The sequence below is a fragment of the Anoplophora glabripennis genome, unplaced genomic scaffold, assembly GCF_000390285.2.
Source record: "Anoplophora glabripennis isolate ALB-LARVAE unplaced genomic scaffold, Agla_2.0 scaffold985, whole genome shotgun sequence".
NCBI classification, from domain to species: domain Eukaryota; kingdom Metazoa; phylum Arthropoda; class Insecta; order Coleoptera; family Cerambycidae; genus Anoplophora; species Anoplophora glabripennis.
In genome coordinates, this window is record NW_019417112.1 from 64,309 (window position 1) to 88,140 (window position 23,832).

At 31.5% G+C, this 23,832-nt stretch overlaps 1 protein-coding gene across 2 annotated transcripts in view; it reads right to left on the reverse strand.

Annotated features, from left to right (window-relative positions):
* LOC108914357 (TBC1 domain family member 24) overlaps positions 1-23,832 on the reverse strand; it is an 88,989-nt gene that overhangs the window by 47,562 nt on the left and 17,595 nt on the right. Inside the window, exon 2 of one of the 2 annotated variants that reach the window (XM_023455925.1) lies at positions 2,676-2,822. In XM_023455925.1, coding sequence (XP_023311693.1) covers positions 2,676-2,822 — 147 coding nt within the window. Of the gene's footprint in view, positions 1-2,675; positions 2,835-23,832 lie in introns of both variants that reach the window. The other variant, XM_018720167.1, reaches the window with a different exon arrangement.

Genomic DNA, 23,832 nt, shown 5'->3' on the forward strand with positions numbered 1-23,832 from the left:
TAGGGTTTCTGATTTCTCGGCCTATTTTTTTTCTCGGGTCTCGAGAATTCTCGACTAGGAATTCCCGGGAATTCTCGAATTCTCGAGAAATTTCTAAAACTTAAAAAAGTCATAATTTTGGTATTGCAATGCGAAATATAAACATGCTATTATACTTAACAATCATCATTAACATTTATTATTTATTCAGTATTTTTATTAATTACTTATGTTTCTACTTCTACTAACAAAACTAAATTAAACTTTGAGTTTATTCTTAAAAACCTTTAACTTGTTTTTTTATTAATCACTTTCACTTTCATATACTTATGTTTATTTCAATGTTTTTGAATCGTAGTTTTCTTCCAATAATAATTACACAGGTCAACATCACGTCAGGTTCAAGGTCATTTGAAGGTCAATTGCCCTAAAATGGTCTAAAAAATCTGAAAAAATTCATACGTATGTTTTTGGGGTAGCTGAGTTCAAAGCCGCTGCTATTTTTACCATTCAAAGACATTTAAAGGTCGTATCAAGGTGATATGTCGTATGTTTTTGGAGTAGCTGAGTTAAAATCCGCTGTCAGTTTCACCCCTGAAGGACATCTGAAGGTCATATCAAGGTCATTTGAAGGTCTAATCGAGAAAATCGGTATAAAAATCTGAAAAAAATTAGGGGTCACGAAAAAGTTTTTAGGCAATAATAAAGGCCCCGACTACAAAAATATTGTTGCAACAATGGTAAACAATTTCCAAAAATTAGGATGTTTAATGAACTCCACTTTCTTGATTCTCATCTTGACTTATTTCCAGAAAATCTAGGGGCATTCAGTGACGAACAAGGCGAAAGAATGCATCAGGACCTGAGTGACTTTGAGAAAAGATATCAGGGTGTTTGAGGAAAGAATATGTTGGCCGACTATTGCTGGTGTTTAAAAAGAGACACAAACGTAGAACATAAAAGAAAATCAATTAGAAGATCGTTTGAAACTAAACGTAAACAATTCAAAGCTGACGATTAATTTGTATGCTAAACAAGGAGATTCATTTATTGAAAAAAAATTTAAAAACAGTAAGTTGTAAATGGGGTGAAAATCTCACCTTAATGGCTGGACACGTTACTGTTCTTGCCTTAACTGGCCGGGACATTCAGTCGTCATGACTTAATTGTCTGGACGCGCTTATGTTCTTGCCTTAACTGGCCGGGACATTCAGTAGTCTTGCCTTAAGTGGCTGGACACACTCTTTTTCCTGCCTTAACTGGTCGGAACATTCACTCGTCTTGCCTTAACTGGCTGGACACACTCTTGTTCATGCCTTAACTGGCTAGGACATTCACTCGCCTTGCCTTAATTGACTGGACACGCTTACATTTCTACCTAACTGACCGGAAAATTGCCTTAACAGGCTAGCCTGCTTTATGTTTTCGCCTCATTCGGTCAGGAGTCGTATACATACGTATACATTTTTTCAGATTTTTTAGACCGATTTTCTCGATTTGATCTACAAATGACCTCGACATGACCTTGATACGACATTTAGATGTACTTAAATGGTGAAAATAATAGCGGCTTTGAACTCAGCTAGCCCAAAAATATACGTATAAATTTTTTCAGATTTTTTAGACTTAAAACTTCATAAAAAATCGTGCAACTTTTGTATTTCACATTTTTTTATAACTCTTAAAACAAAAAACTTAAAGGGGGGTCAAAATATAGTGAATCACCCTGTACATTGAAAAAAAAATCATCAAAGTAAACTAAAGCCTTAAAAACTTAAAAATAAATAAATCATGAGCTGGTAGAGAAACCACTTTAACCACTCAGTTATTTGTCGAGAAACGAATTGAACGCATGAACGAAACGAACTCCAGTCAAGAACTTAAGACGCGTGTGATTTTTAAATTTCTCGATTTCTCGACACTTTTTTCTCGTCTCGAGTAAGGCCAGATTTCCCGGGAATTCTCGCTTCGAGAAGTCTCGACCAGAAACCCTAATACATACTCTTTCCAAACTTCTTATATAGCTTCATTAGCCCTAGTCTGACATCTTTTTCCTCTGGGACTTTTTTCGATTTTGGAGCGTTTTCCCTCTAATTTTTCCGAAACACGTCGTTTCGATGAGATGAAAAATTTATATAGTGTTTTTTTTAATTGAATAGCTTAAAAACATCAAATGAAACGTGAAAGTAAAATTCTCTGACAAAAGATGAGCCGTTGAAAATGTCTGCAAACTCGAGCATGTCAGAAAAACTACTATAAAAAAAATTATTAATAACCAGCTGATTTTCTCAAGATCCTTCTTTTTTGACTTTGAAATAGTTTATATTCGTGATTTATTATAAACAGGGTTTTTCGTTAAGAATGTCCAAAATAGGTTAATCTTTTGCTCCTTNTTATTAATAACCAGCTGATTTTCTCAAGATCCTTCTTTTTTGACTTTGAAATAGTTTATATTTGTGATTCATTATAAACAGGGTTTTTCGTTAAGAATGTCCAAAATCGGTTAATCTTTTGCTCCTTTTCAATCTACAGTATGTTAAGACCAAAATAATTTAAACCTGTGCAATTAATTTGATGCGCTTTTGTTTGGGATACTTTTTTGAGATATTGATATTCACAACAGCTAAGCAAAAATCTATCTCAAGTGGGACATCCTACAAGTATAACGTCTTGATTATATTTAAATTTGTACTCACCTTGATGCCTTCATGGAAGAAACAATCTATCACCCTGACCAAGTGTTGGAAGGGCAGCCCCTGGAGGATCCACCAAATCCAGTCCATGTATATCCGTTCCGATCTCGTGCTGCTGCAGTGCCTCTGCAGATGGACCGCTGCCGATTTCTGAAACAAGGACTTAAATTAGGGATTAATTAAATTTTGCCACTTTACCGCTTAAGTGCATCGCAATCAGCTACATAATTCAGCAAATAAGTACGCAAGCACGATGCGAAAACAAAATATCTCAATTTCCGAAGCATTAAAATACGGCTTTTACGACATAAGCAGGAAACTACTCGATATAGTATCTAGTTATTTACAAGACGTTATATTTTATTTGTGGTACAGTATCGAATAAAATTATAACTTGTTTTCCAATGACAATTTATTAATGGATTAATTCATATGAAATAAATTCATGAAGAATGAACGTAATTGATCTTGTTGTTGTTAAATAAATTCATGAATTTCTTAGAATGTGTTCGAATATTCAACAGTTTTCATAGAATTTGAAGCGTATAGTATCTCCGAAGTCAGTTGAACATGTATAAAAATGCCTAACAATAAAATTTAAATAATCAACATTTAAATAATTCCGCATTGCTGCACTGCACTGCTAGGCAATTTGTCAACAACTGAAATTTATGGCCCACTCGCCCAGTGCGGCTGTTTGTGCGGCGTAAGCTCGCGAGGGCATTCTTCAACTGGTCGTATACCACCTGCACGTTTAGTTCGACCAGACCTGTATATGGGTATGGCTAAATAAATATGGGAACAAGTTTTTCAAATATTTCAATGCCTAGTTGCTGTGTAGCGACTGAACCTGGTACATACTGCCTAGCTTTTTGGTCTTCAATTGAGATCTAAAAGACTATAGCAACGAGAAGTGAGTTGTTGGAACTATTTCATTTGTCTATAAGGTGTGATCCCACAAATGGAAAAAGAGGCTAATTATATTATGGAAAACAACTACACTGTGGATTAAAGCTCTGTTCAGTATTGAATTATATCTATCAAATATTTTATATATCACCAATATAATTAACAATCAATTAATCAAAAAAGATTGTCGAGTAAAATTTACATAAATTATTTTTTTGCTTGGATTCAAAAAAATATCTATCTTCGGTAGGGATTTTTTCGTCAATTTATTGTTGATTTTTTTTTTAAATAATTTTGTAAAAAAATTATTTGTGAAAACTGTGTGCCAAACTCGGTAGTCGAGTGATATACCAGATGATTTTTTTTAACCTGAAACTTTCACATTTCTCGAGAAATAAGCAGTCTACGGGGAGGAAATATATTGATGCTAAAGTTAGTACCTCCCCCCTCCCCTTGTAGGTGAGGGACCCGTTATAAGATTATTTCCAAAATCAAAAATACTAATTTTGTTTTTTTATACAGTGTGATTTACAAACGGTGACCAAAAATGAAACTTCGTATTCTTTGGTGAATTTTAAGAGGAGTCTTTCTTATAAAGATTTTATCTAGGACGCTTCATTAAAAAGATACAGGGTGTTAAACTTAAAAGAATATTTTAATTTTTTTTAATAATTTTAAAACTAGTTAGTGAAATAATTTGAAATTGGGCACATGTATTTATGTAAACATTGTCCAAAGTCTGAAGCCTTTTTCTAAAATGTAGATGCTTCAGTGGCGGAGATACACGGAATCGGTAGCATATTTTTCCAAATAAATAGTACGCCACTGCTTTACGGTAACAATCATGATATTATCCGATTCGTCTTTTAATTTTCTACAAATTACCACTCTCTTATGTTTTTCGAAAAAAGCCGATTTGCGAGTAAAACTTAAAAAACGAATTTAATGTTTTTTCTTTTTCTCGATTGGTCGAAGTGTACTTCTGCTTACCGAAGTTGAGGTTGAGACAATGTTTTCTATTTTTGCTGTACAATTAATATTATTATGAATGGTTCACATTTTCAATTTCAATAATACTTGAATATTAATCGAAATTTAATTGTTAAGTATGATGCAATCGAACTTAAGTTACAATTTCCTGCAAAGTTTATTAGTTCTTGTTTTTCAATACCATGTTGCGAAAGATTGCTAGGGTTACCAACAATGTAATTTTGACCCGAAGACTACGTGCTTTGGGTCACTAAGTCATAGACAAAAAGTTTAAATATTAGGAAGACCCTCGACCTATCGATTTTCTTTACTTGTCTCAATGTCTTTGTTTGTTCTTTGAAGTATTATAGCATACAATTTGTTGCTTCTCAGTCTCTCTATGCGAGTTCAACTGGAGTAATTTGGTAAAAGTTTTTCTATAGATACACCCCCGTATCATCATTAAATTTATTACAGCTTGGTATTTTTTTGGAGTAAATGCGTTGGAACTTTTCTTTTGCTTAGTCATGTCACTTTATAATAATTTCCGTCTAGCATCGTTGGCATTTATTACTGCATGGAAAGTAATTTCTTTCTAGGTTTCGTAATGTAATTGTTATATCTGTTTTGATGTAATATTCCACGTATTGAAAACCACTTCTTCATAACCTGTTATCGTCAGTTTTTTCATATTAAAAAAATAATCTTTTATAACGTTTGAAAACTATTCTGCTGATTTTGTTTCATCTATGGTATAATTTTTTTATCACAAAATGCAAGGAATTATGTTCCAAATTGACTAATNTCACATTTTCAATTTCAATAATACTTGAATATTAATCGAAATTTAATTGTTAAGTATGATGCAATCGAACTTAAGTTACAATTTCCTGCAATGTTTATTAGTTCTTGTTTTTCAATACCATGTTGCGAAAGATTGCTAAGGTTACCAACAATGTAATTTTGACCCGAAGACTACGTGCTTTGGGTCACTAAGTCATAGACAAAAAGTTTATGCAAATTGAGAGCTGGTTTTTTGTAGTTAATGTTATTTATTCTTCTAGAAATTAATTTTCCATAAAGCACATATCTTAATTGGCTTTGTTTTGCTTAAGTTTCTTACTATCTATTTTTCCCCCACCAAGTTGTAAATAATTTGTAAATATTAGGAAGACCCTCGACCTATCGATTTTCTTTACTTGTCTCAATGTCTTTGTTTGTTCTTTGAAGTATTATAGCATACAATTTGTTGCTTCTCAGTCTCTCTATGCGAGTTCAACTGGAGTAATTTGGTAAAAGTTTTTCTATAGATACACCCCCGTATCATCATTAAATTTATTACAGCTTGGTATTTTTTTGGAGTAAATGCGTTGGAACTTTTCTTTTGCTTAGTCATGTGACTTTATAATAATTTCCGTCTAGCATCGTTGGCATTTATTACTGCATGGAAAGTAATTTCTTTCTAGGTTTCGTAATGTAATTGTTATATCTGTTTTGATGTAATATTCCACGTATTGAAAACCACTTCTTCATAACCTGTTATCGTCAGTTTTTTCATATTAAAAAAATAATCTTTTATAACGTTTGAAAACTATTCTGCTGATTTTGTTTCATCTATGGTATAATTTTTTTATCACAGAATGCAAGGAATTATGTTCCAAATTGACTAATGCGTCTACACTGTATTTTTGGAGATGACATTTTCAATTTCATCGTCAATTTGATTCGTTTCAGTGTCTTCTATGCGTTGTATTTAAAAAAAAATAACCGAATAACACCGCCTATGACAGTTTGGTGCAGAACATCCACGGCACTAATTAACGGTTGTTATGGTAACAAAGAGGTCATAAGGTGGCCGCCCAGTCATGGCCTCCGGGAATGTTAAATAATTTAATGTTACAGTTGTCAAATATTGTATGAAATATCTAGCTTTATTACAAATGTTAGGTATCATTATTAAATGAAGCATTTTTGCTTTTAGTTAACGCTTATATTTATACTTATGTCTGGCATGAGGCTTCGCTGCAATAATTATAGAGGCATCCAAATTTAATAAGAAAATGTGAATTTTAACTATTTTCTTGTTTCTGACACCACCTCTTTGAAAAAGATATACTACTCGCATAATGAACCACAATAAATAAACTTACCTATTTTTGCATTTTAAGGAATGCTTTTTCAAATAACCTTCTTTTTAAAATTGGAATTGATAGCTGAATATTTATCGTTTATGTTTGAAGTTGCTTTTTAGAGAATATAATATATGATTTCATCAGTTGAGAATTTTAGGAATATTAGGTTAGGTTAGGTTTTGATTTGATTTAAATTAACTTAATACCTTTCAAAATAAAAAAAAATGATATCTAATAAAAAATAATTCTTAATGCGTTTCACAAGAAGAATTAATTTTTATATTTTTATATTTATTTAAAGTGGGGGTGTTTCAAAAATTGTTTGAACATCAGAAGAACATTTTTTCCTGGAAACTACGCGGTTATCATCTATTGTTTTCAAGATACAAGACGTTAATGTTATATTTTCGAATATTTGCAAAAATAAGAGGTCTCATTCTGTAAAACGGTAGGCAAATTTTTGGACACATTCTAAATAGTACAGTATGATCAATTTTTAAATAGATTTCGGGGTCCTTTATACGATTTTCTCACGCACTTTTAATACTACAAAAAAAATGCACTAAATCGTTTTATTTTGTGAAAAACATAAATAATTGGAGATAAATTCGACATGTATTATTCCCATAAGTTTTGTTTTTTATTCAAGTAGACTTTTATTTATTTCTATAATCTATAGAATAATATTGCCTATAAATTAGCTACAACAAGTAATTATAAGTTATTTATTCATTATTTCTTATCATTCAGTCGGTGCAGGAGGTAGACAAAATAAAAATTTAGCCAGCACAGAAATTGAAAAAGAAAACAGTTAACAATAAAAAAGTTAATAAAACTTAGAAAGCATGATTACCATTTTCGTGAATGCATAACTATCTCTTTTTTATGCTAATAAAAATAAATGTTAATACGTCATTAAAAAAATTAAAATCCCTAAATGACGTAATTAAATGTATTTCCAAATGATTTTATAAATTTTCAACATTATGACCTAATGAAATGCATTTCTAACAAAAGAATCCCATAGAATTTTATAAAATGAATAGTTTTAGAGTCATTTTCGATTGTGTGGCAAGCTTATTTTCAGGTAAAAAATTGTTAAATCTTAAACGACTCCGAATACAAGAGACGGAAGATATCTTTTTTCTGAGAAATATTACTGAGATTTTAGTATTAAAAAAGAAGCGTTCTACTACGTTCATATAAAACTTTAACTTTACAATAGCTGTTTTACTTTCATTTTTATAATTTATATAAAATTGAGGTGGCGAAGTTGAAATTTTTAAAGAGTATCTCGGTATCTGTAAAATTGCCGCGTTTCAAAAATTTTGCTAAATTTTCCATCTAATCATGCATTTTCGTCTAACCTTTAGTCTTTTGTTTAACCGCCTGCCAGATTAAACAAAGAATTATAATCGTGCGCAATTATAATTTTCTTTACATACAGAATGTCGTTTTTTCGCCACCATTTTGATCTAAAAAATATGAAGATAATGCTGCCAAATGGCAAGGAAAATTGCATGTAACCAAATCAAATATAAAAATTATAGCGCAAGTAAGACATAATATGCCAGAGTTTTGTGAAAAACAACAGATGTTTTACTAGTCTAATAAATTATCAACGACTATTGTACCAGCAAGTATTTTTAATGCACATCCATATTTTTATATGAGATTTTGTTGACTGTTAAAAATATCTTGTCTAGTTTACTTTAGGCTACATATACTTTTATTATAAATTAAAACTATCTATATATTTTCAATTTTAAACTAAATCGCCCTGTATATATGAGAAATACATAAAATATGTTTTAAAAGCTTGCAGCACATGGAAACAGCTTTACGACTCAAATTTTTATGGTAGTACTTCGAACAGGAAAATGGAAACAAGTGGTATAAAATTGCAAAAACCGGAAAAAAAAATTGGAAAAATTATCAAATTAAAAAAGAATTTATTGTTCCATCTCGTACCTGCATAACAAATATATTGGCAAACTCTAAATAATCCAATATACAGTACGTTTTAATAATTCGCTACCTCAATAAATAAATGTGCTTTTACTCCAGTTAAAATGAAAATGATTGCCAGATATGAACAATTATTAATTTCCACTTGACACTTCGAATTTATATCACATTTTTTTAAAAACAATTGAGAAACAAATATTTTTTTATTATCTAAATATTAAAAAATGTTTCCATATCTTGCAAACTCTCTGGAGGACACTGTATACATTTTTCGGAAAATATCTAAATATCCAAATCTAACGTATCTCTTTCCTTTCAATGCAACCTACCATCACTTAATTAAACGTAAACGACAATACCTCGGAACAACTGCCATAATAAAAAAATCATGCGGTATTTTATCTGTTGTTAACATAAATAAATTTTCCATTTCGTTATCTAACGCTGTAAAGTGCCATTAAGCTATTATCAGTAAACAAAAAAACTATTATCACACGGAGATAAGTCCAATCTGAATAATAAATATGAACGTAAATATCATTTGACGAATTGTAGTTACTTTATTTTGTGCACATTTGATTTTGGAGATACTGATAATGTGATAATTCAATACAAAAAGTCAACGTAATTAAACATGATTAATCTCACAGGCTAGTATCCCAGTCCAAAACATTATGTCATACAAAAAGTATTTTAATTTTTCTGGTTGTCAATACCTTTGATTGGCCCAATAGGCTAATATTATAATTACATAATTCAAAAATATATATAATATGTACATAGAATGGAAGTTTATCAGTGAGTTTAGTTTTAATTTGTATATACTTCTTAATTGTAGAGAATTATAGCAATGCCACAAAATGAATGAGATTTTCAAATACTGCCCCTTCGTATACAAACCATATTAAGTACTCTGAGAAAAACAGTAACATTAATGATTAGTCGAGCTTCTATCAAATCTGATAAAGTATTTGCTTTTGTTATCTGCTTCACGGTCGATGTATTTTACTACAACGGTATCATTTAAATGACTATAACAAATTGTGACATCAGCCCGTATTTGTTTAAATGAAATTAATACAGCCTTCAACAAGGTCTAACTATAATTTCTAAAATTTACAGCGGATGAGGTTATTTCGTGTTAACGAAGAAGTAAAAATATTGATAAATAAGTCAGCATTGTTTTTCTACAAACATATGCAACTTAACTAAAGACAATACAAAATAATGAAAATTAAAAAGAGAATAGTACAATCATTTTTTTTTATTGTAAAATGAGATTAGAACAGAATTAAACTTTATATTAGACAAATAAACTAACGATTATGGCAAACCTCTAAAACAAGAATTGAAGAAGTAAAATATAAATTATACCTACTTAAACAACTACTGTTATGGCGTTACATGAAATTTAGAAACTATTATATTTTTTATTTAATTTGAAATAGGTATACAACATAAATATTTCATGAAATATTTCATCCTTATCTATTTCTAATCTACTTAATTTCTTAGAATTTTTAGTTGAATCTGCCAAGGATCAGATGGAAAGAAGATTAGTTAAGGCAACCAAACGCAACAAAAAAAAGTTGAAGAACATGAACTAGGCATAAATAATTCAAAAACTTTGATTTACATTGAAACAAGGAGGGAAATAAGAAACCACTTGATGTTTGTTTCACTGAAAATTTGTTTGTCATCAGAAGAATCAGTAGAAAAATATTACGGACAATGCAATGGCATTTGAGTTGGCAGAATCTTCGTATAATTAAATTAAATGGGCAATAGAACACTGGATGAAGAAAATAAACATAGTAATGTAATACAGATTATTTTTTCTCAAAAAATCGGATTCTTGGCCATATCTTTTTTTTAATCAATGTTTTTCTGATTGCATATTCTAATTCCGCAGAACGTTTTACTTGTGTTCACATTTTGTCTCATTCCGTTTATCTTTACCTACAGCAAATGAGTAAATCGCAATGCAAGAGAATAACGGATCATTAAAGATATAAAGTTGTAGTTTTCGGTACTTTTTGTAAACAGATTTTCGATTTGTATTTTAGTTTTTGAATTATAGCCAAAAATATCCAAATTTTGACATTTTAAGTAAAAGCTGTAGCTGCTACATTTGAACTTTTTTGCGTAGAATCCATTGATTTTTTCGCGCATAATTCAGTGGCTATTTAATTTTTAGATAACACTGTTTTCCATTTACAAATCTCAGTTACAGTTTCCGTCTTTATTTCAAATACTAAAAATTTTGTATACCACGACTATATGCATTTGTTTTTCTCCATATACAGATATATACAACAATGGCACTATATTCAGTTTAGTACCTACTGTTTTTAGTTATGGCTAATTTCATCCCTTTTTAAGTTAGAGAAACTACTCTTTCACAACTTAAGACAGTACGTACAACAGTAAGACATGACATTAATAACAAGCTTTTACAAAAGTTTGAGACTATTCTAAAACAACTTCGAAAAATTATACGGTGTTGCCAGATTTATCAAAAATAATAAAATATTGATTTTTGAGGTTGTTTTTGAAATTTGTTCTTACTTATATTATATCATATGATATGTTCTATTTGCTCAGCTTCAAATTCAATATAACGCCCATAAGAAAAAAGAAAGTTGTTGATGGTTTCTCGCTACCGAAACGTAGCAATGAAGATCTAAATATACAGTGAAATTCCTCGAAAAAACTTGCTGTGAAAATGTGTTCTCAGATTTTAAAAATTCCTCTAAATAAAAAAGTTAAAGGCTATTTTCGAAAACGCCACATTTACTATTTTTCAAGATAACTCAAAAACCTGAAGATCGGTCTGCAAGCGCCATTAAGTTAGCATCAGAACTATCTAAAACTTTATCAATTTAAATATTTTCCTATTTCTTATAGTTTTCAAGATACACATTGTATATTGTGCAACAAGCGAGTATATAGTAACCGGACTAATAAAGAGACGCGTTAGTGGGGAATTAGAGGAGTTCATGAAAGAAAAAAATTAGAAAAAATTAAATAGGAGATGTTATTTTTTTCTCCTCATATGCATATAATAACCGCAGGTTCAACTGAATTCAAAATGCTCTATAAATGTAGCAAATTATTAAATATTTTCTTGTTTTCACATTCGAAACGCATATTTTCCATAATCAAAATTGCCGCCGTCATGAGTCATATTATGGATATGTGTCAACTAAAATATTATAACAAATTTTAGCTTATTTGGGTATGTACAAAACATGTCTGATTAAAATTAAACTAATTGGTAAAAAGGTCCATGCAAATTTAGTTAGTTTAATTTCAATTTTAAATAAACAAAAATCATAAATTTGACATCTTCAGTTTCGTCTTAATGTCACTGTCGTATATCGACTGAGGCATGGGAAAATCCCCACTTATGATATAAGAACAGAGAAAGAAATATTAAAGTAAAATTAAATTTTATTATTCTCCTATATTATTATTTTAGGATCACACTGTATGTCTTACTCCTCCACAACTTACACGGTCGCTGAATGAGGCTGTCAATGCGTGGGGAATGTTGACAGTATTATCATTTCAAGCACACACACACACACCGTCATCCAAAGTCATCTTAATTAACAAGGAAGTTGTGGGAGAGGAGCAAGGATGTCGTTTGTCATTTAATTTGTCACGGTAGCTCTTTACACATCTCGAGACATTATACACGGCCTGTATCCCCATTAAAATTAATTGGATAATAGAGCGGATCAACCTTACGTTTTTTTTATAATAATTAATTTAATATTAAATGAATGCAGTGAACTTGAATAAACATAAATGTAATATAAACTTCAGTGTACAGTACAACACACCTGTATTTTTTATGCGTGACTGAAATTTCACCTGCCATTATCTCCAATGTTCAATAAGTATAAACATTTGCAACAATATTTAATTGGACAAACTTTATTCCACACCAGATTTCTAAACAAAGATTGAATTCAAATAATAATAATAATAATAACATGCCTTTATTTTTTTTTATGCTGAACAATTATTTATACAAAAATACAATAATTAATACTGGCCACAACGGAGCAGGACATAACATTTACAGGCAGAGAATTATACACTTTCACAGGACTATAGCTGAAAGAACGTTGAAACATAGCAGAATAGTGTCTGGGCATAACAAATTTATTATAGTGACAAGTAATTATCTGATGAATATTTCTACCACGAGTTAGTTTTTCGCACAAATAGTAAGGTTGCCTCCGAGTGATAATCTTATACATTAATGTTGCCAAATCTATACTAATATTATAAAGAGGAAAGATTTGTATTTTTGTATGTATGTATGTTTGTTACGAATAAACTCAAAAACTACTGGACGGATTTCGATAATTATTTCACCATTAGAATGCTACATTAGCCCTGAGTAACATAGGCTATATTTTTTATATCCCAAAATGTTTAAAATAAAAGTCCACCCGTGAGAAGCCGGGACGGGCCGCTAGTGGATAATAAATCTCACCTCTAATTCTAACCACTTATAAGTATAAAACAAAAAGTGGCGTTACATGATCAAACCTTCGACTATTGTAGAAAAGTTTTAGACATGAATTTTGTAATTCCTGTAGACTGATTTTATCTTTTACTTAGTGCTGGCCATTACAAAATATCACAGGGAATTAATGTATCAGTAAGTCTAAGTTTAATTTGTGTCACATGCACTTCATACCTGAGATTAATATCCTAGATTTCTTACACATGTGGAAGGAATTAGGTTAACTTCATTTATATTGATTTGAAAATTATTATTATACACTTCTTCATTGCCAAATCAACTGGGATTTTGTTTCTATCAAACTAAACCATGATATTCCGAAACTTCAGCAATTTTTTTAGATCTTCGTTGATATTATTTGACGTCACAAGTATGTTAGCTAGGGAAAAAGATTAATAGATTCGCAAATCACCTGTATACTGGTGCAAATTACAAATCGAAAATAATTTAAAAAAGTCGGCACTGTATTATAGCAAAAAACAGATGCCCCAAAATACCTCCTTGAGGTACACCTCTGTTCCTCTGTTCAACGATGTAATATAATCTAAAAATGAATTACCAAAAGTATCTAATTGTTTGCGAATATTTAAGTAACAGACCATAAATTTTAATGCATTATCTTCTAGTCCAAAGTATTTAAGCTTCAAAAAAAGAATCCTGTGATCTAATGTGTCAAAAGTCTTACTATAATCCATTAGTGCTAAGCAGGTATTTAATTTATTGTCTAAAGTTCTAATTGTATCATCGGTAACAATGCCGTTGAGATACAGTGTAATGAACGAAAACCCGATTGCGTAGTAGGTAGAACCTTCTTAGTTATTATGTAATTCTTCTGATCTTCGTTTTTCAATATCTCCTCAAACAAGGCTGAAATTAAACAAAAACGGATTTCCAAAATTTCGGTTTGTTTCAAATATTTCGAAAACTAATCATGTTAACCTTGATTTTTTAGAGGCATATTTTTGGTCCCTGATTACGCAACTTTGCCCCATTTAAGCTACTTCGTAGCTCTTACCGTTTCCGAGATCCCTGTAGTGAGAAGCGAATTTGTAACAGCCTGTATACATATAGATATACAGAGACCTAAGTTTCAATGGCTGTATCTTCGTAAGTAGACATCTGGAGAAACGTTTTACCACAGACAATATATCTTATCGTCATAGTTATTTTGTCTGTGGTTTTACCAAACACGGACTCTGCATTTGGTAGTGGACCGCCCGTCTTGAAATAGTTTACCATAATAACTTACTCTTGATTAAACTTAACTGCTAAGCCATTTTCTAATCTTCTTACCAACATACCCAAATAAGCTGTGAACGTATTCAAATGATGTTTCAAATAACAAAATTAATGACGTAATAATTACTTTAAAGGCAATTGGTCCGACAGGCCATAAGTTATCAAGCAAGCCATTAGAAAATAGCTGAAGTGATAATGATAATATCCCTTGTAAAACATAAAGAAAGAAGTGTTTCTATCAGGTTATTATTTTTAAACATTTTATTATCTACAACTTTCTAAAATGATTCAGACAATACATATTATCTAATCTTCTTCCTTTATTTGCTTTTTCTTTGTTTTTCACTTCGGCTCATACTAAAGCATCGCTTAAACATGTTTCGATATCAAGTCTATATATAACTCACCTATTCCACGGTTTATTCAAGACCAGAAACACAATGGACGTAGAAATTCATTGTCCTGATTGTCCTCAAAGAAGGATAATCAATATTAATTGCGTTCAAAGGACTGTACGGCAGAACTACATTCATAATCATTAGACCCTTAAATAAATCTTAAAAGAAAAATAAGTCATTTAACAATAAGATAAATTTTAGATATAAGTCGCTAATATCACCGTGAAAATTATATATTGGGGTATATTTACTACAGAACAAAATTAAAATACATGGTCTATCGAATTGCATACGCCAAACTCTTCAAATTGCCTGAAATTGTGATAAGTTTTTGGTTTTTTGCATTACTGAGTAAAAGTCTCCACGGTATCTACTTGGGTCGAAAAATAAATTATTTCCTACATATAGCGGTCTGAGTTAGTTCTGCTGATGACGGCTGGCAAAGTAGTATGAGTAGAATATTACAATGAAAACATTAACTTTTGTGAAATGTTTATAGTAAAAATTAATCGGATGACTTCGAAAAGTAGCTAATTACACTGTAAAAAAATTGGTGTGAGTGAAAGCAATAAAGGTACAGAGTGAATCCATTGAGTGAAATGATTGAGTACATTTTCTCTCATTATTGAGCATTTTGATAATTTTCTCATCTGTGATAATATTTGAACTAAAATTAAGTGTTTTCACTCAAATATAGGTACCCGTTAAATATATTCTCCAGATAAACTTGTATTTGGTACACTTGTACCTAAATCGGAGTAAATGTCCTCATTATTGAGTGACCCCACCCCATTCTATGGTTGTCGTGCGTTATCTTTGTCTATTCCCATCGTCCCCATTAGGTCAACTCGTAGAGTGGTGTATGGCGTGTAGTGCTGGACAAGCATCAGCTTATCCGGTTATTTTGGCGACAATTGTGTTTAAATGAGTGGTTTGATTACAATAATTAAAAATAATAATATATTGAGTCTCGATTAATATTTGGTTAAATAAACGGATACTTAGATTGTTACCTATATTTACTTAGGTATCTGTAACGTACAATATAGCTTCGTCCGATCAGTTCACCAATTCCTGTAATCGAGACCTAAAATGTTCTCTCTATGTAACAGATTTGCGTGTAGAAACCACTGTGGCAGCTTAGTAGTTCATGACTTTGATACAATCATATTTAAATTAAATTTTAAAGAGAATAATAGCCAGATCTGAGCAAAAAGTTACTCAAAAATAGATAAATTTAGAGAAAAAAAATCAACTCAACCTTAATTGGTTTTTCATACTCTGAAAAGAGTCAAAAGTCACTCACTTGATAATTAGCAGAAACTCGGATTTCAGTAAAATTCACTCACTTTTCATGCCATAGTTTCACTCCTAAAATTTTAATTATACTCATACTAATAGAGTGAATATTTCAATCAATCGGGTGTGGACAGAAATTGATACATTATTGAGTGAAATTGAGTGAATTGTGCCAAATACCAAACTGGCCGTTGTACTGGTCCCAAGCCCAGGGCCCTATCACTCAAAAGTTGGGGAAGAAGAAGGGAGAATAAACAATCTTACATTAAAACCTAGGTCTGAAAGTAGTACCATATATTTTTTGTACCATAAGATTAAGATACTTAGAAATATTATTGCATTTAACTGAAAGATGTATGAATATAATCTACAAACTACTGTTGCCAACGGCCAATACGGCCAGGTTGGTATTTGGCACATGTCAAAAATGTTAGCAACTTTTCGAAGTCATCCGATTAATTTTTTCTATAAACATTTTACAAAAGTTACTGTTCTACTCGTACTACTTCGCAGTCATCATCAGTAGAACTGACTTAGACCGCTATAAGTAGGAAAAAATTGAATTTCGAACCTATTTTATTTATAGTAGATATAGTAGAGAACTACACATATGAATGGTCACTGCTAATTGCTACCCAATGTCCAGTCCTTCAATACGGCCACTCTGGCAGAGAGCGACCTGTAATTTCACAGGATCTATGAAATTACGACCTATCGCCAACTAGAGAACCGGTTTTTAACTGATGATATTGTAGGAAACAACTACTCTGCGGGGCTAATACCTCAATCAGCATTGAATTATAGCTACGTTATCAAGTACAATTAGGAACACATATATCGGTTTCGGACTTCTTAATCGGCATGCCAGGTGAGACAGCTGACGAAGTATTAACTGGTGGTTCGGCTATTATTGAAGTTATAATACAATGCTAGTCGAGGCATTAACTCGCAAAGTAATTGTTTCTCGCAATAATTTAGATTTGAATTCGGATACCATTTTCCAAACAGGGCGTAAGTAATTAAAATGTAAATGTGGAGAAATGTTATTGAAGATAGTTTATAGTAGGGGAGCACACGATGCTAAACGGGGATTTACTCGAGCGTCGTAGAGACCGATTGGATTTTGAAGATTAGATGGTAGAAAGAAAAAAAGGTTATATGATGTATATCCTTTCACCGGTGGGGAGAGCGCCTACATGCTTTCAAAAATGTAAAAAAAAAACAGTCACATGGAAATACTCGAACTTTTCAGATATTGATAGTGTATATGCCCTACGTGTCTCCGATAACGGAGATATGTTAATCTGCCGATTTGGATGGTGGGGGCGGTCATATGGAAAGGTTAAAAATGGGGAAAAAAATTTTCTCGAGCGCGTCAGATATTCAGAGGGGATGTTAAGTGAACCCGAACGAAGCTCCCATTCAAAAGACTGACGATTCGAATGTGACGCAAACTCGTGGCAGCTTTTTGAAAATACAAAAAAAAATCGCCATTTTGAAATACTCGAGCGCGTCAGATTTTCATATAGATGGTTCAGTTTGATGCCCTGGTCGTGCTGATCCATAATCTGACGATTATTTGGAGGGGTTTTCTTAATCTGACGATTTGAAAAAAATTTTTTTTTTCATTATTGTCTTTTTAAATCACTGAATGTGACAAATAAAAAGCACGGAAAATAACATGCAAATAAAAACAAATAACAAATTTTGTTGAAATTTGTAAAAAAAAAGTTTTATTTTATTTTCTGCACACGTAAATCTATTTCTTTTAATTATAATACATATAAACACATATAATATATACTTTTGGTAATCTCTTTCTCTGATAAAATTACAAATGATAAAGAAATAAGAGATAAAAAAATATGGCCGAGGTTAATAGATAGATAGATAGATATTTGACCACTGTTTACATACATTCATACAAATGTGGTATGTCAATTTTCAGTTTAAATTTGAATTGTAAAACAGTTGATATTATTATTAAAAAAAGGTACAATGTATAAATCCTAAAACAATTAAAACAATTTTAACAAAAATCACACAGAACATAAAATTATACAACATGTCTACATACATTCGCACAAATTATACTCTGAACTGTAGAACCATTTCTGCTGTCATAACACATAAGTTAAACAACATATAAATCCTATACAGAATTTAATAAAAAACGATATTTTTAGTTTTTTATCGTTTTATTAGCAAAAATAAAAAATACGGGTCCCCTAAATTTGTCTTAAGAATCTATGACCAAGTTTTGTTGCATTAATTTCGGGACACCCTGTACATAATTACAGAAAGAATGATCAAAAATTTGATGTTTAATAACACATTAATAGCGATTTCCTGGTAAACGGTTACATTTATCGGCATGAACAAAGAGTACATATTTTTTTCTGATATTGTTTCTCTTTTCAATAATGTTTAAATTTCTGTGATGTCTAGCAAGAGAAAAAAGTTATGAACCAAACAAATTTTGAATTCTAGGTAAAGTGCCCTCTAGCGGCGCATAATGAAACTTTTCTCTGACTGGTCCAATAGAGCTTCATCTACTTAGTGGGTGTGCCAAATGAGAGACTAATCGAACATGAATTAAATAAGTTATTTAAATAAAAAAATAAAAAAAATGAACTTCGACAAGCTGTAACTTGCAAACAATTGACAATTCGAAAAAAATTTTCATTACATACTGCTATTATTTTAATCCATAGAATCACCTCCCGGAGTTTCCTGACGGAGTTTCAAAACAACATGTATTTCCCTGCAGCTGCACGCGCTAAACTTTATTAACGATTTTTGTTACTTCGGCTTGTGGAAATCGGCAGATTATATTTTTCCCGTTATCCTTGAATTATTTCCTTCAAAATAAAAAAAAATCGACCGCGCTCGAGAATGTCGAGGTGACGTTTTTTTTTGCAACTTTGTGACCTTCCGACTGCCTTACGTCACGCTCAAATCGTCAGATTATTGAAATGCACACTTTTCAGCATGTAATTAACCCATCATATCTTAATCTGACGCGCTCGAGTATTTCCAACTATCGATTTTTTTTTACTATTCTGATTGGCTGCCCTACACGCGCGGCCTTATATAGAGGACTTAGATATGGTGGAGGTACTCAACAGGGTGCAAGGTATCCCCCATATGTTAATCTGCCGCGCTTTAGTAAATCCCAAAATCCCCTCTTGGGCTCCCCTACTATTAGGTTTGCGCTTGCCATAGCAAAGTTTGATTGGATTGAAAACAACTGAGATACTATGTCAAAATTGGCACGTGTGTTCAGACATATAATCTGCATTTAAAATATCTGCACAAAATATGTTTGAGACTTGATTTAAAGTTTGTACAAAAAAAAAAAGAGTAGAGATCTGAAGGTGCGCCATTTTTGTATACAATAATTAAAAACTATATAACCAAATTTTGTTTTCATTTTCTACGTCAAAGCTTAAAAATCATCTATATTCTAAAATGGGTAATTTTAAAATCAAAACACATGACCAGTTTTTTTTATAGAAAACTATTTTTTTTTGGTCTGGCCTTAAATAAATGAAAAATTGTCCCAATAGGAGAAATGTCACCCCAGTTTTATCCGCCTTTGAATAATTTTTGCTCATAGCTGGCATCTTGTCTTACAGAGGATATAAAGTGAAATACCTCTGGTAGAGAGATCTAATCATTTTCTGATCCTTCTTTGTAGGGATTTTTTTTCTTATTTTCTTAAGTTCTATCACCATGTAGAATTTGGTTTATCCAATTCGTAGCGCTTTCTATAACAAACACAAACGTCTACCTCCTCCACTCTTTTCGTCTGAGTGAGACGAGCCCCAGTTCACCTATGAGCAATTTTAAAGCAATTGGGTATGGCATAAAATATTTCTAATGGTTTGAGAAATATATAACTGTTGGCAAGTTGTAATACCAGTCTTGCCAAAAATTAACGGCATCGTAACATTTCCACTTTTTGAAACGCAAATATGTAGCCGAAAAAAAATTAATAAACGAACGCTTTAATTTCACTTGGTGACATCACGCAAATGACGAATATCCTTAATTATAAGTAATGACGTGAGAAATGAATGTGGCTTTTAAGAAACGATAAATAATTATTAAAAGATCGAAATGTTATTATAAATAAAATCGCAACAAGACAAATATGTTTCTTTAAGATGTTTAACTGATCAACTACAAAGACAGCTCAACGAATTTCATCTGATTGGTGAGATTCACAAGCGTCAGAGATCGCAGTACATATAGTCCGTACAATATTTGTTGAGGTAGAATTCCAAAAAATAATAAGCCCATAAAGTTCTATTATCGGAATTACTGTAACAATTTACCGCGGCAGGGGCATTACTTGAAATTTTCCGCGGTATTTTGAGAATATTAATCAATTATAAACGTTGAATGGGAATTAAATTCCTTTATTTCTCACCCCCATTAATTTATTTTAATGGGAAATTATACTGAAAATGCTCAGGACGATACACTTACGAAGAAACACGCCTTCGTAACTGCAAAACACTGTACGCACTGCAAGCTGCTGCGGTGAACGCCACACCGCCAATGAAATTCTACTTCTGATGTCGAATGCGGTTAATTCCAAGAAAGTGACACAGGGGTCTTCTTGGAATTCTACCTCAACAAATATCGTACGGACTGTATGTGTTTTGTCTTTCACTGTATTCACGTTTATTTATCATTTACCAATTAATTATTTCAGTTCTAAATTTAACAAACAGTGCTAGAAACAACAATATAAGTTCCATTATAAAGTCATCTACCTAATAGTGAGAATATAAACAACAATATAGGAACTCTTTGTGACCACGCTTATTATTAAAATATTAGCGATAAAAATGAGTTACGTTTCGAATAAAACCGAGCTCCCTTTATCGTTGCTAGACACGAAAAAGTATACAAAATGTTGTTCGAGTTGGGTTTTATCAATAACTTTCCATTTAACTAGCATGCAACACGCAAAGTGATGCATGTCTGAATGATGTATGGGCACAATGAAGATAAAGCTCATGAAATTCGACGAGAAACTAAAATGAAGGGCAATATCCTGAATTTCGATCCACAAAACAATTTGTGTTTTATACATCATTTTGTATAATTAATAGTTACTAATTCTATTTGAAAAACTAATAATCAAAATGTATGTTGTTGGTTATTTAAATATGTCAGATGTTTTTCAATTAATGAGAGATATATCATTGCTGATTTTTGTTTTAGATATTAACACAGACATACAAAAAAAGTTCTGTACCAGACACAAGTACATAGATTTGGTCTATTTTTTTTAACCTGAATTCGAATCCGCAGCCTAAAAACGATGTACCACATCATTTTTTAATAAAATAACGCTGAAACATCCCCAAAAGAGCAACTTTTAAATACTCTGAGAAAACATTTTAAAATAATATTTTGAGTATTAGAAAGATATATGCAAATTAAATCCACAGTCACCCCTAAGAACAAATAACGAATGTTAGCGCAAGACAATGTGAAAAACCATAGCCCGTATTTTATACTAAAAAATATATGAATGCAGGCTGATAGGACAACATACCAAGAAAATATAATACAACTTATCCCTCTAAGGGTTGAAAACACTACCTTTTTCTATTCAATATTTTTGCCTGAATTTTGTTACCGCGAGTTTTTGAGGTCGCTGATTACGAATATGAGGTCCGAATCCAAAAATCCCTGAATAAAATATGGCAGATCCAAAATGGCGGATTTAAAAATCGGCAGGGCTACGTGCAGGCCAAGGTACTTCGTTACCGCGTTCAATTCAATGATACGGGAAATTTCTATTAAGATATTCTCTAACTTCACGGGTATAATGTACTGTCAATTTATTATGTCTACTAGGTACTTTGGAAAAAATAATTTTTTAATTTAAATGCGTTATGAATATTTAAAAATTCAGTCATATGAGTAAAAATGTGCAAATATCTAAAAATGAGAAACAAAGGATGTAAATTCGATTTATCCCTATAATTATAGGAGCGTAGTTTATCATCCCTGCAAGTGCCAGTTAAATTTAGTCGAGACAGTTTGCTACTTGAATGATTGAATTTATATTTTTAGCTCTAAAATGTCAAGTCATTTTGAGTGTCTTATAATTTCTATTTAAGCGTATGGTGTTATCAGTTATCACTCCCTGCTGGGATTAGTAAACGTATTTGAAAGAACGCATTGCGATCAATAACAATTTGTCAGTTGTCAAAAGGAGTACGCATTCAAGGACATTCATTTTGAAAAATTAGCGTTAAAATAAAAGCTGTGTAGAAAAATTTTTCACACAACGTTGGAATATAAATAATTTTTTACATTGTTTTTTCAGACGTACACATATTTCAGCATAAATATAACATTTTTAGATAATCTATTTTACGCACACTTTTATATAGGTACAAATATTCGAAAAAATATATAGATTCTAAAACAGTATTAAAATTTTTGAATGTAATTAATAAGGCATGACATTTCCGTTTCAAAGCAGAGGCGTCCGTGCGTGGATTGCCTAATGCGTTTATAATAAATAATTTTATAATATTGTGGAATGCTTACTCGGTTCCATATTAAAAATATGGATGAGCTCTGGCAAATATCTGGAACATTACATATGTTTCCGCAGTGGATTCTTTAACCGATGTCCGCAACGGAGAAAAAATATTCTTATAAACTAATGCAAAAATTAAAGGGTCAAAAGAATTTCCGAAATTTTTCCGTGATTTTCGACAGGTGAAAAATGGTCGTATCGGGAATTAAAAAAAGCATTCTAGTTTTTAGATTTCTCGTTCAAAATTTTGTATGTAAGAAATAGCGGTACAAAATTTTTTTTGCAAATTTTGTTTCTCCACGGACTTGGAAAATTTTTTTTCAGCTAAGCCATGGCATGGACCAGATAGCTCGTTTATTCAGCTTCAATTTGGAAAAGGATTCTTTTGTCTTAATCATCGATATCTCGGCGACAAATGGTCGTACAGAGAATTGAAGGGCAGTTTCGAAAACTGGAATAAATTTCCTATAACATGCTGCCGCAACTTTTCGAAAACAATTTTTTTTCAACTTTTACATGAATTTTAAAAAATGGAAAAAATGGTAATGTAGGGTTTTTTAGAAAATTGACGGCAAAATTAGAAATATTCACGAAATGAATAATGTTAAGCATGACTTTTACAGTTCGATATACCCAGAAGAACCCTGTAAAGTTTCATCTCGATCTAGCGAACCGTTTCTTTGTTTCAAACAGTCAAACTCTTGAAAAAAATATTAAAGGGTCACGTTTTTTGAGCTTAACACTTCGTAATCATGATTAAAATGGAAAACAAATTTTTTTTTTTAGTTTTTTTTTCATATTTTTACCGCAAATAACGTTTAAATTGATGAAAAATGCCAGGACACTGTTGGTGGAATTGACGAATATGTTTCGGGGATTTGAGAAACATTGCCTTGGTCTGTGCTATTAATTCATCTACATTTGGGTAACACCGACGAATTGTTTCTATTACAAGATGTAATGCGTGCCGAAACCCTTGTTTGCTAGTACTTAATTTCGACATACCTATGTATTTACTTTTTAAGACAGAAAAAAATTGGTAGCTAAAGAAAGAACAAAAAACATATATCTGATGCGCTGCGACGTAACCGGATACTACCTATCTACTGCTATCGTTAGAATGCCGATT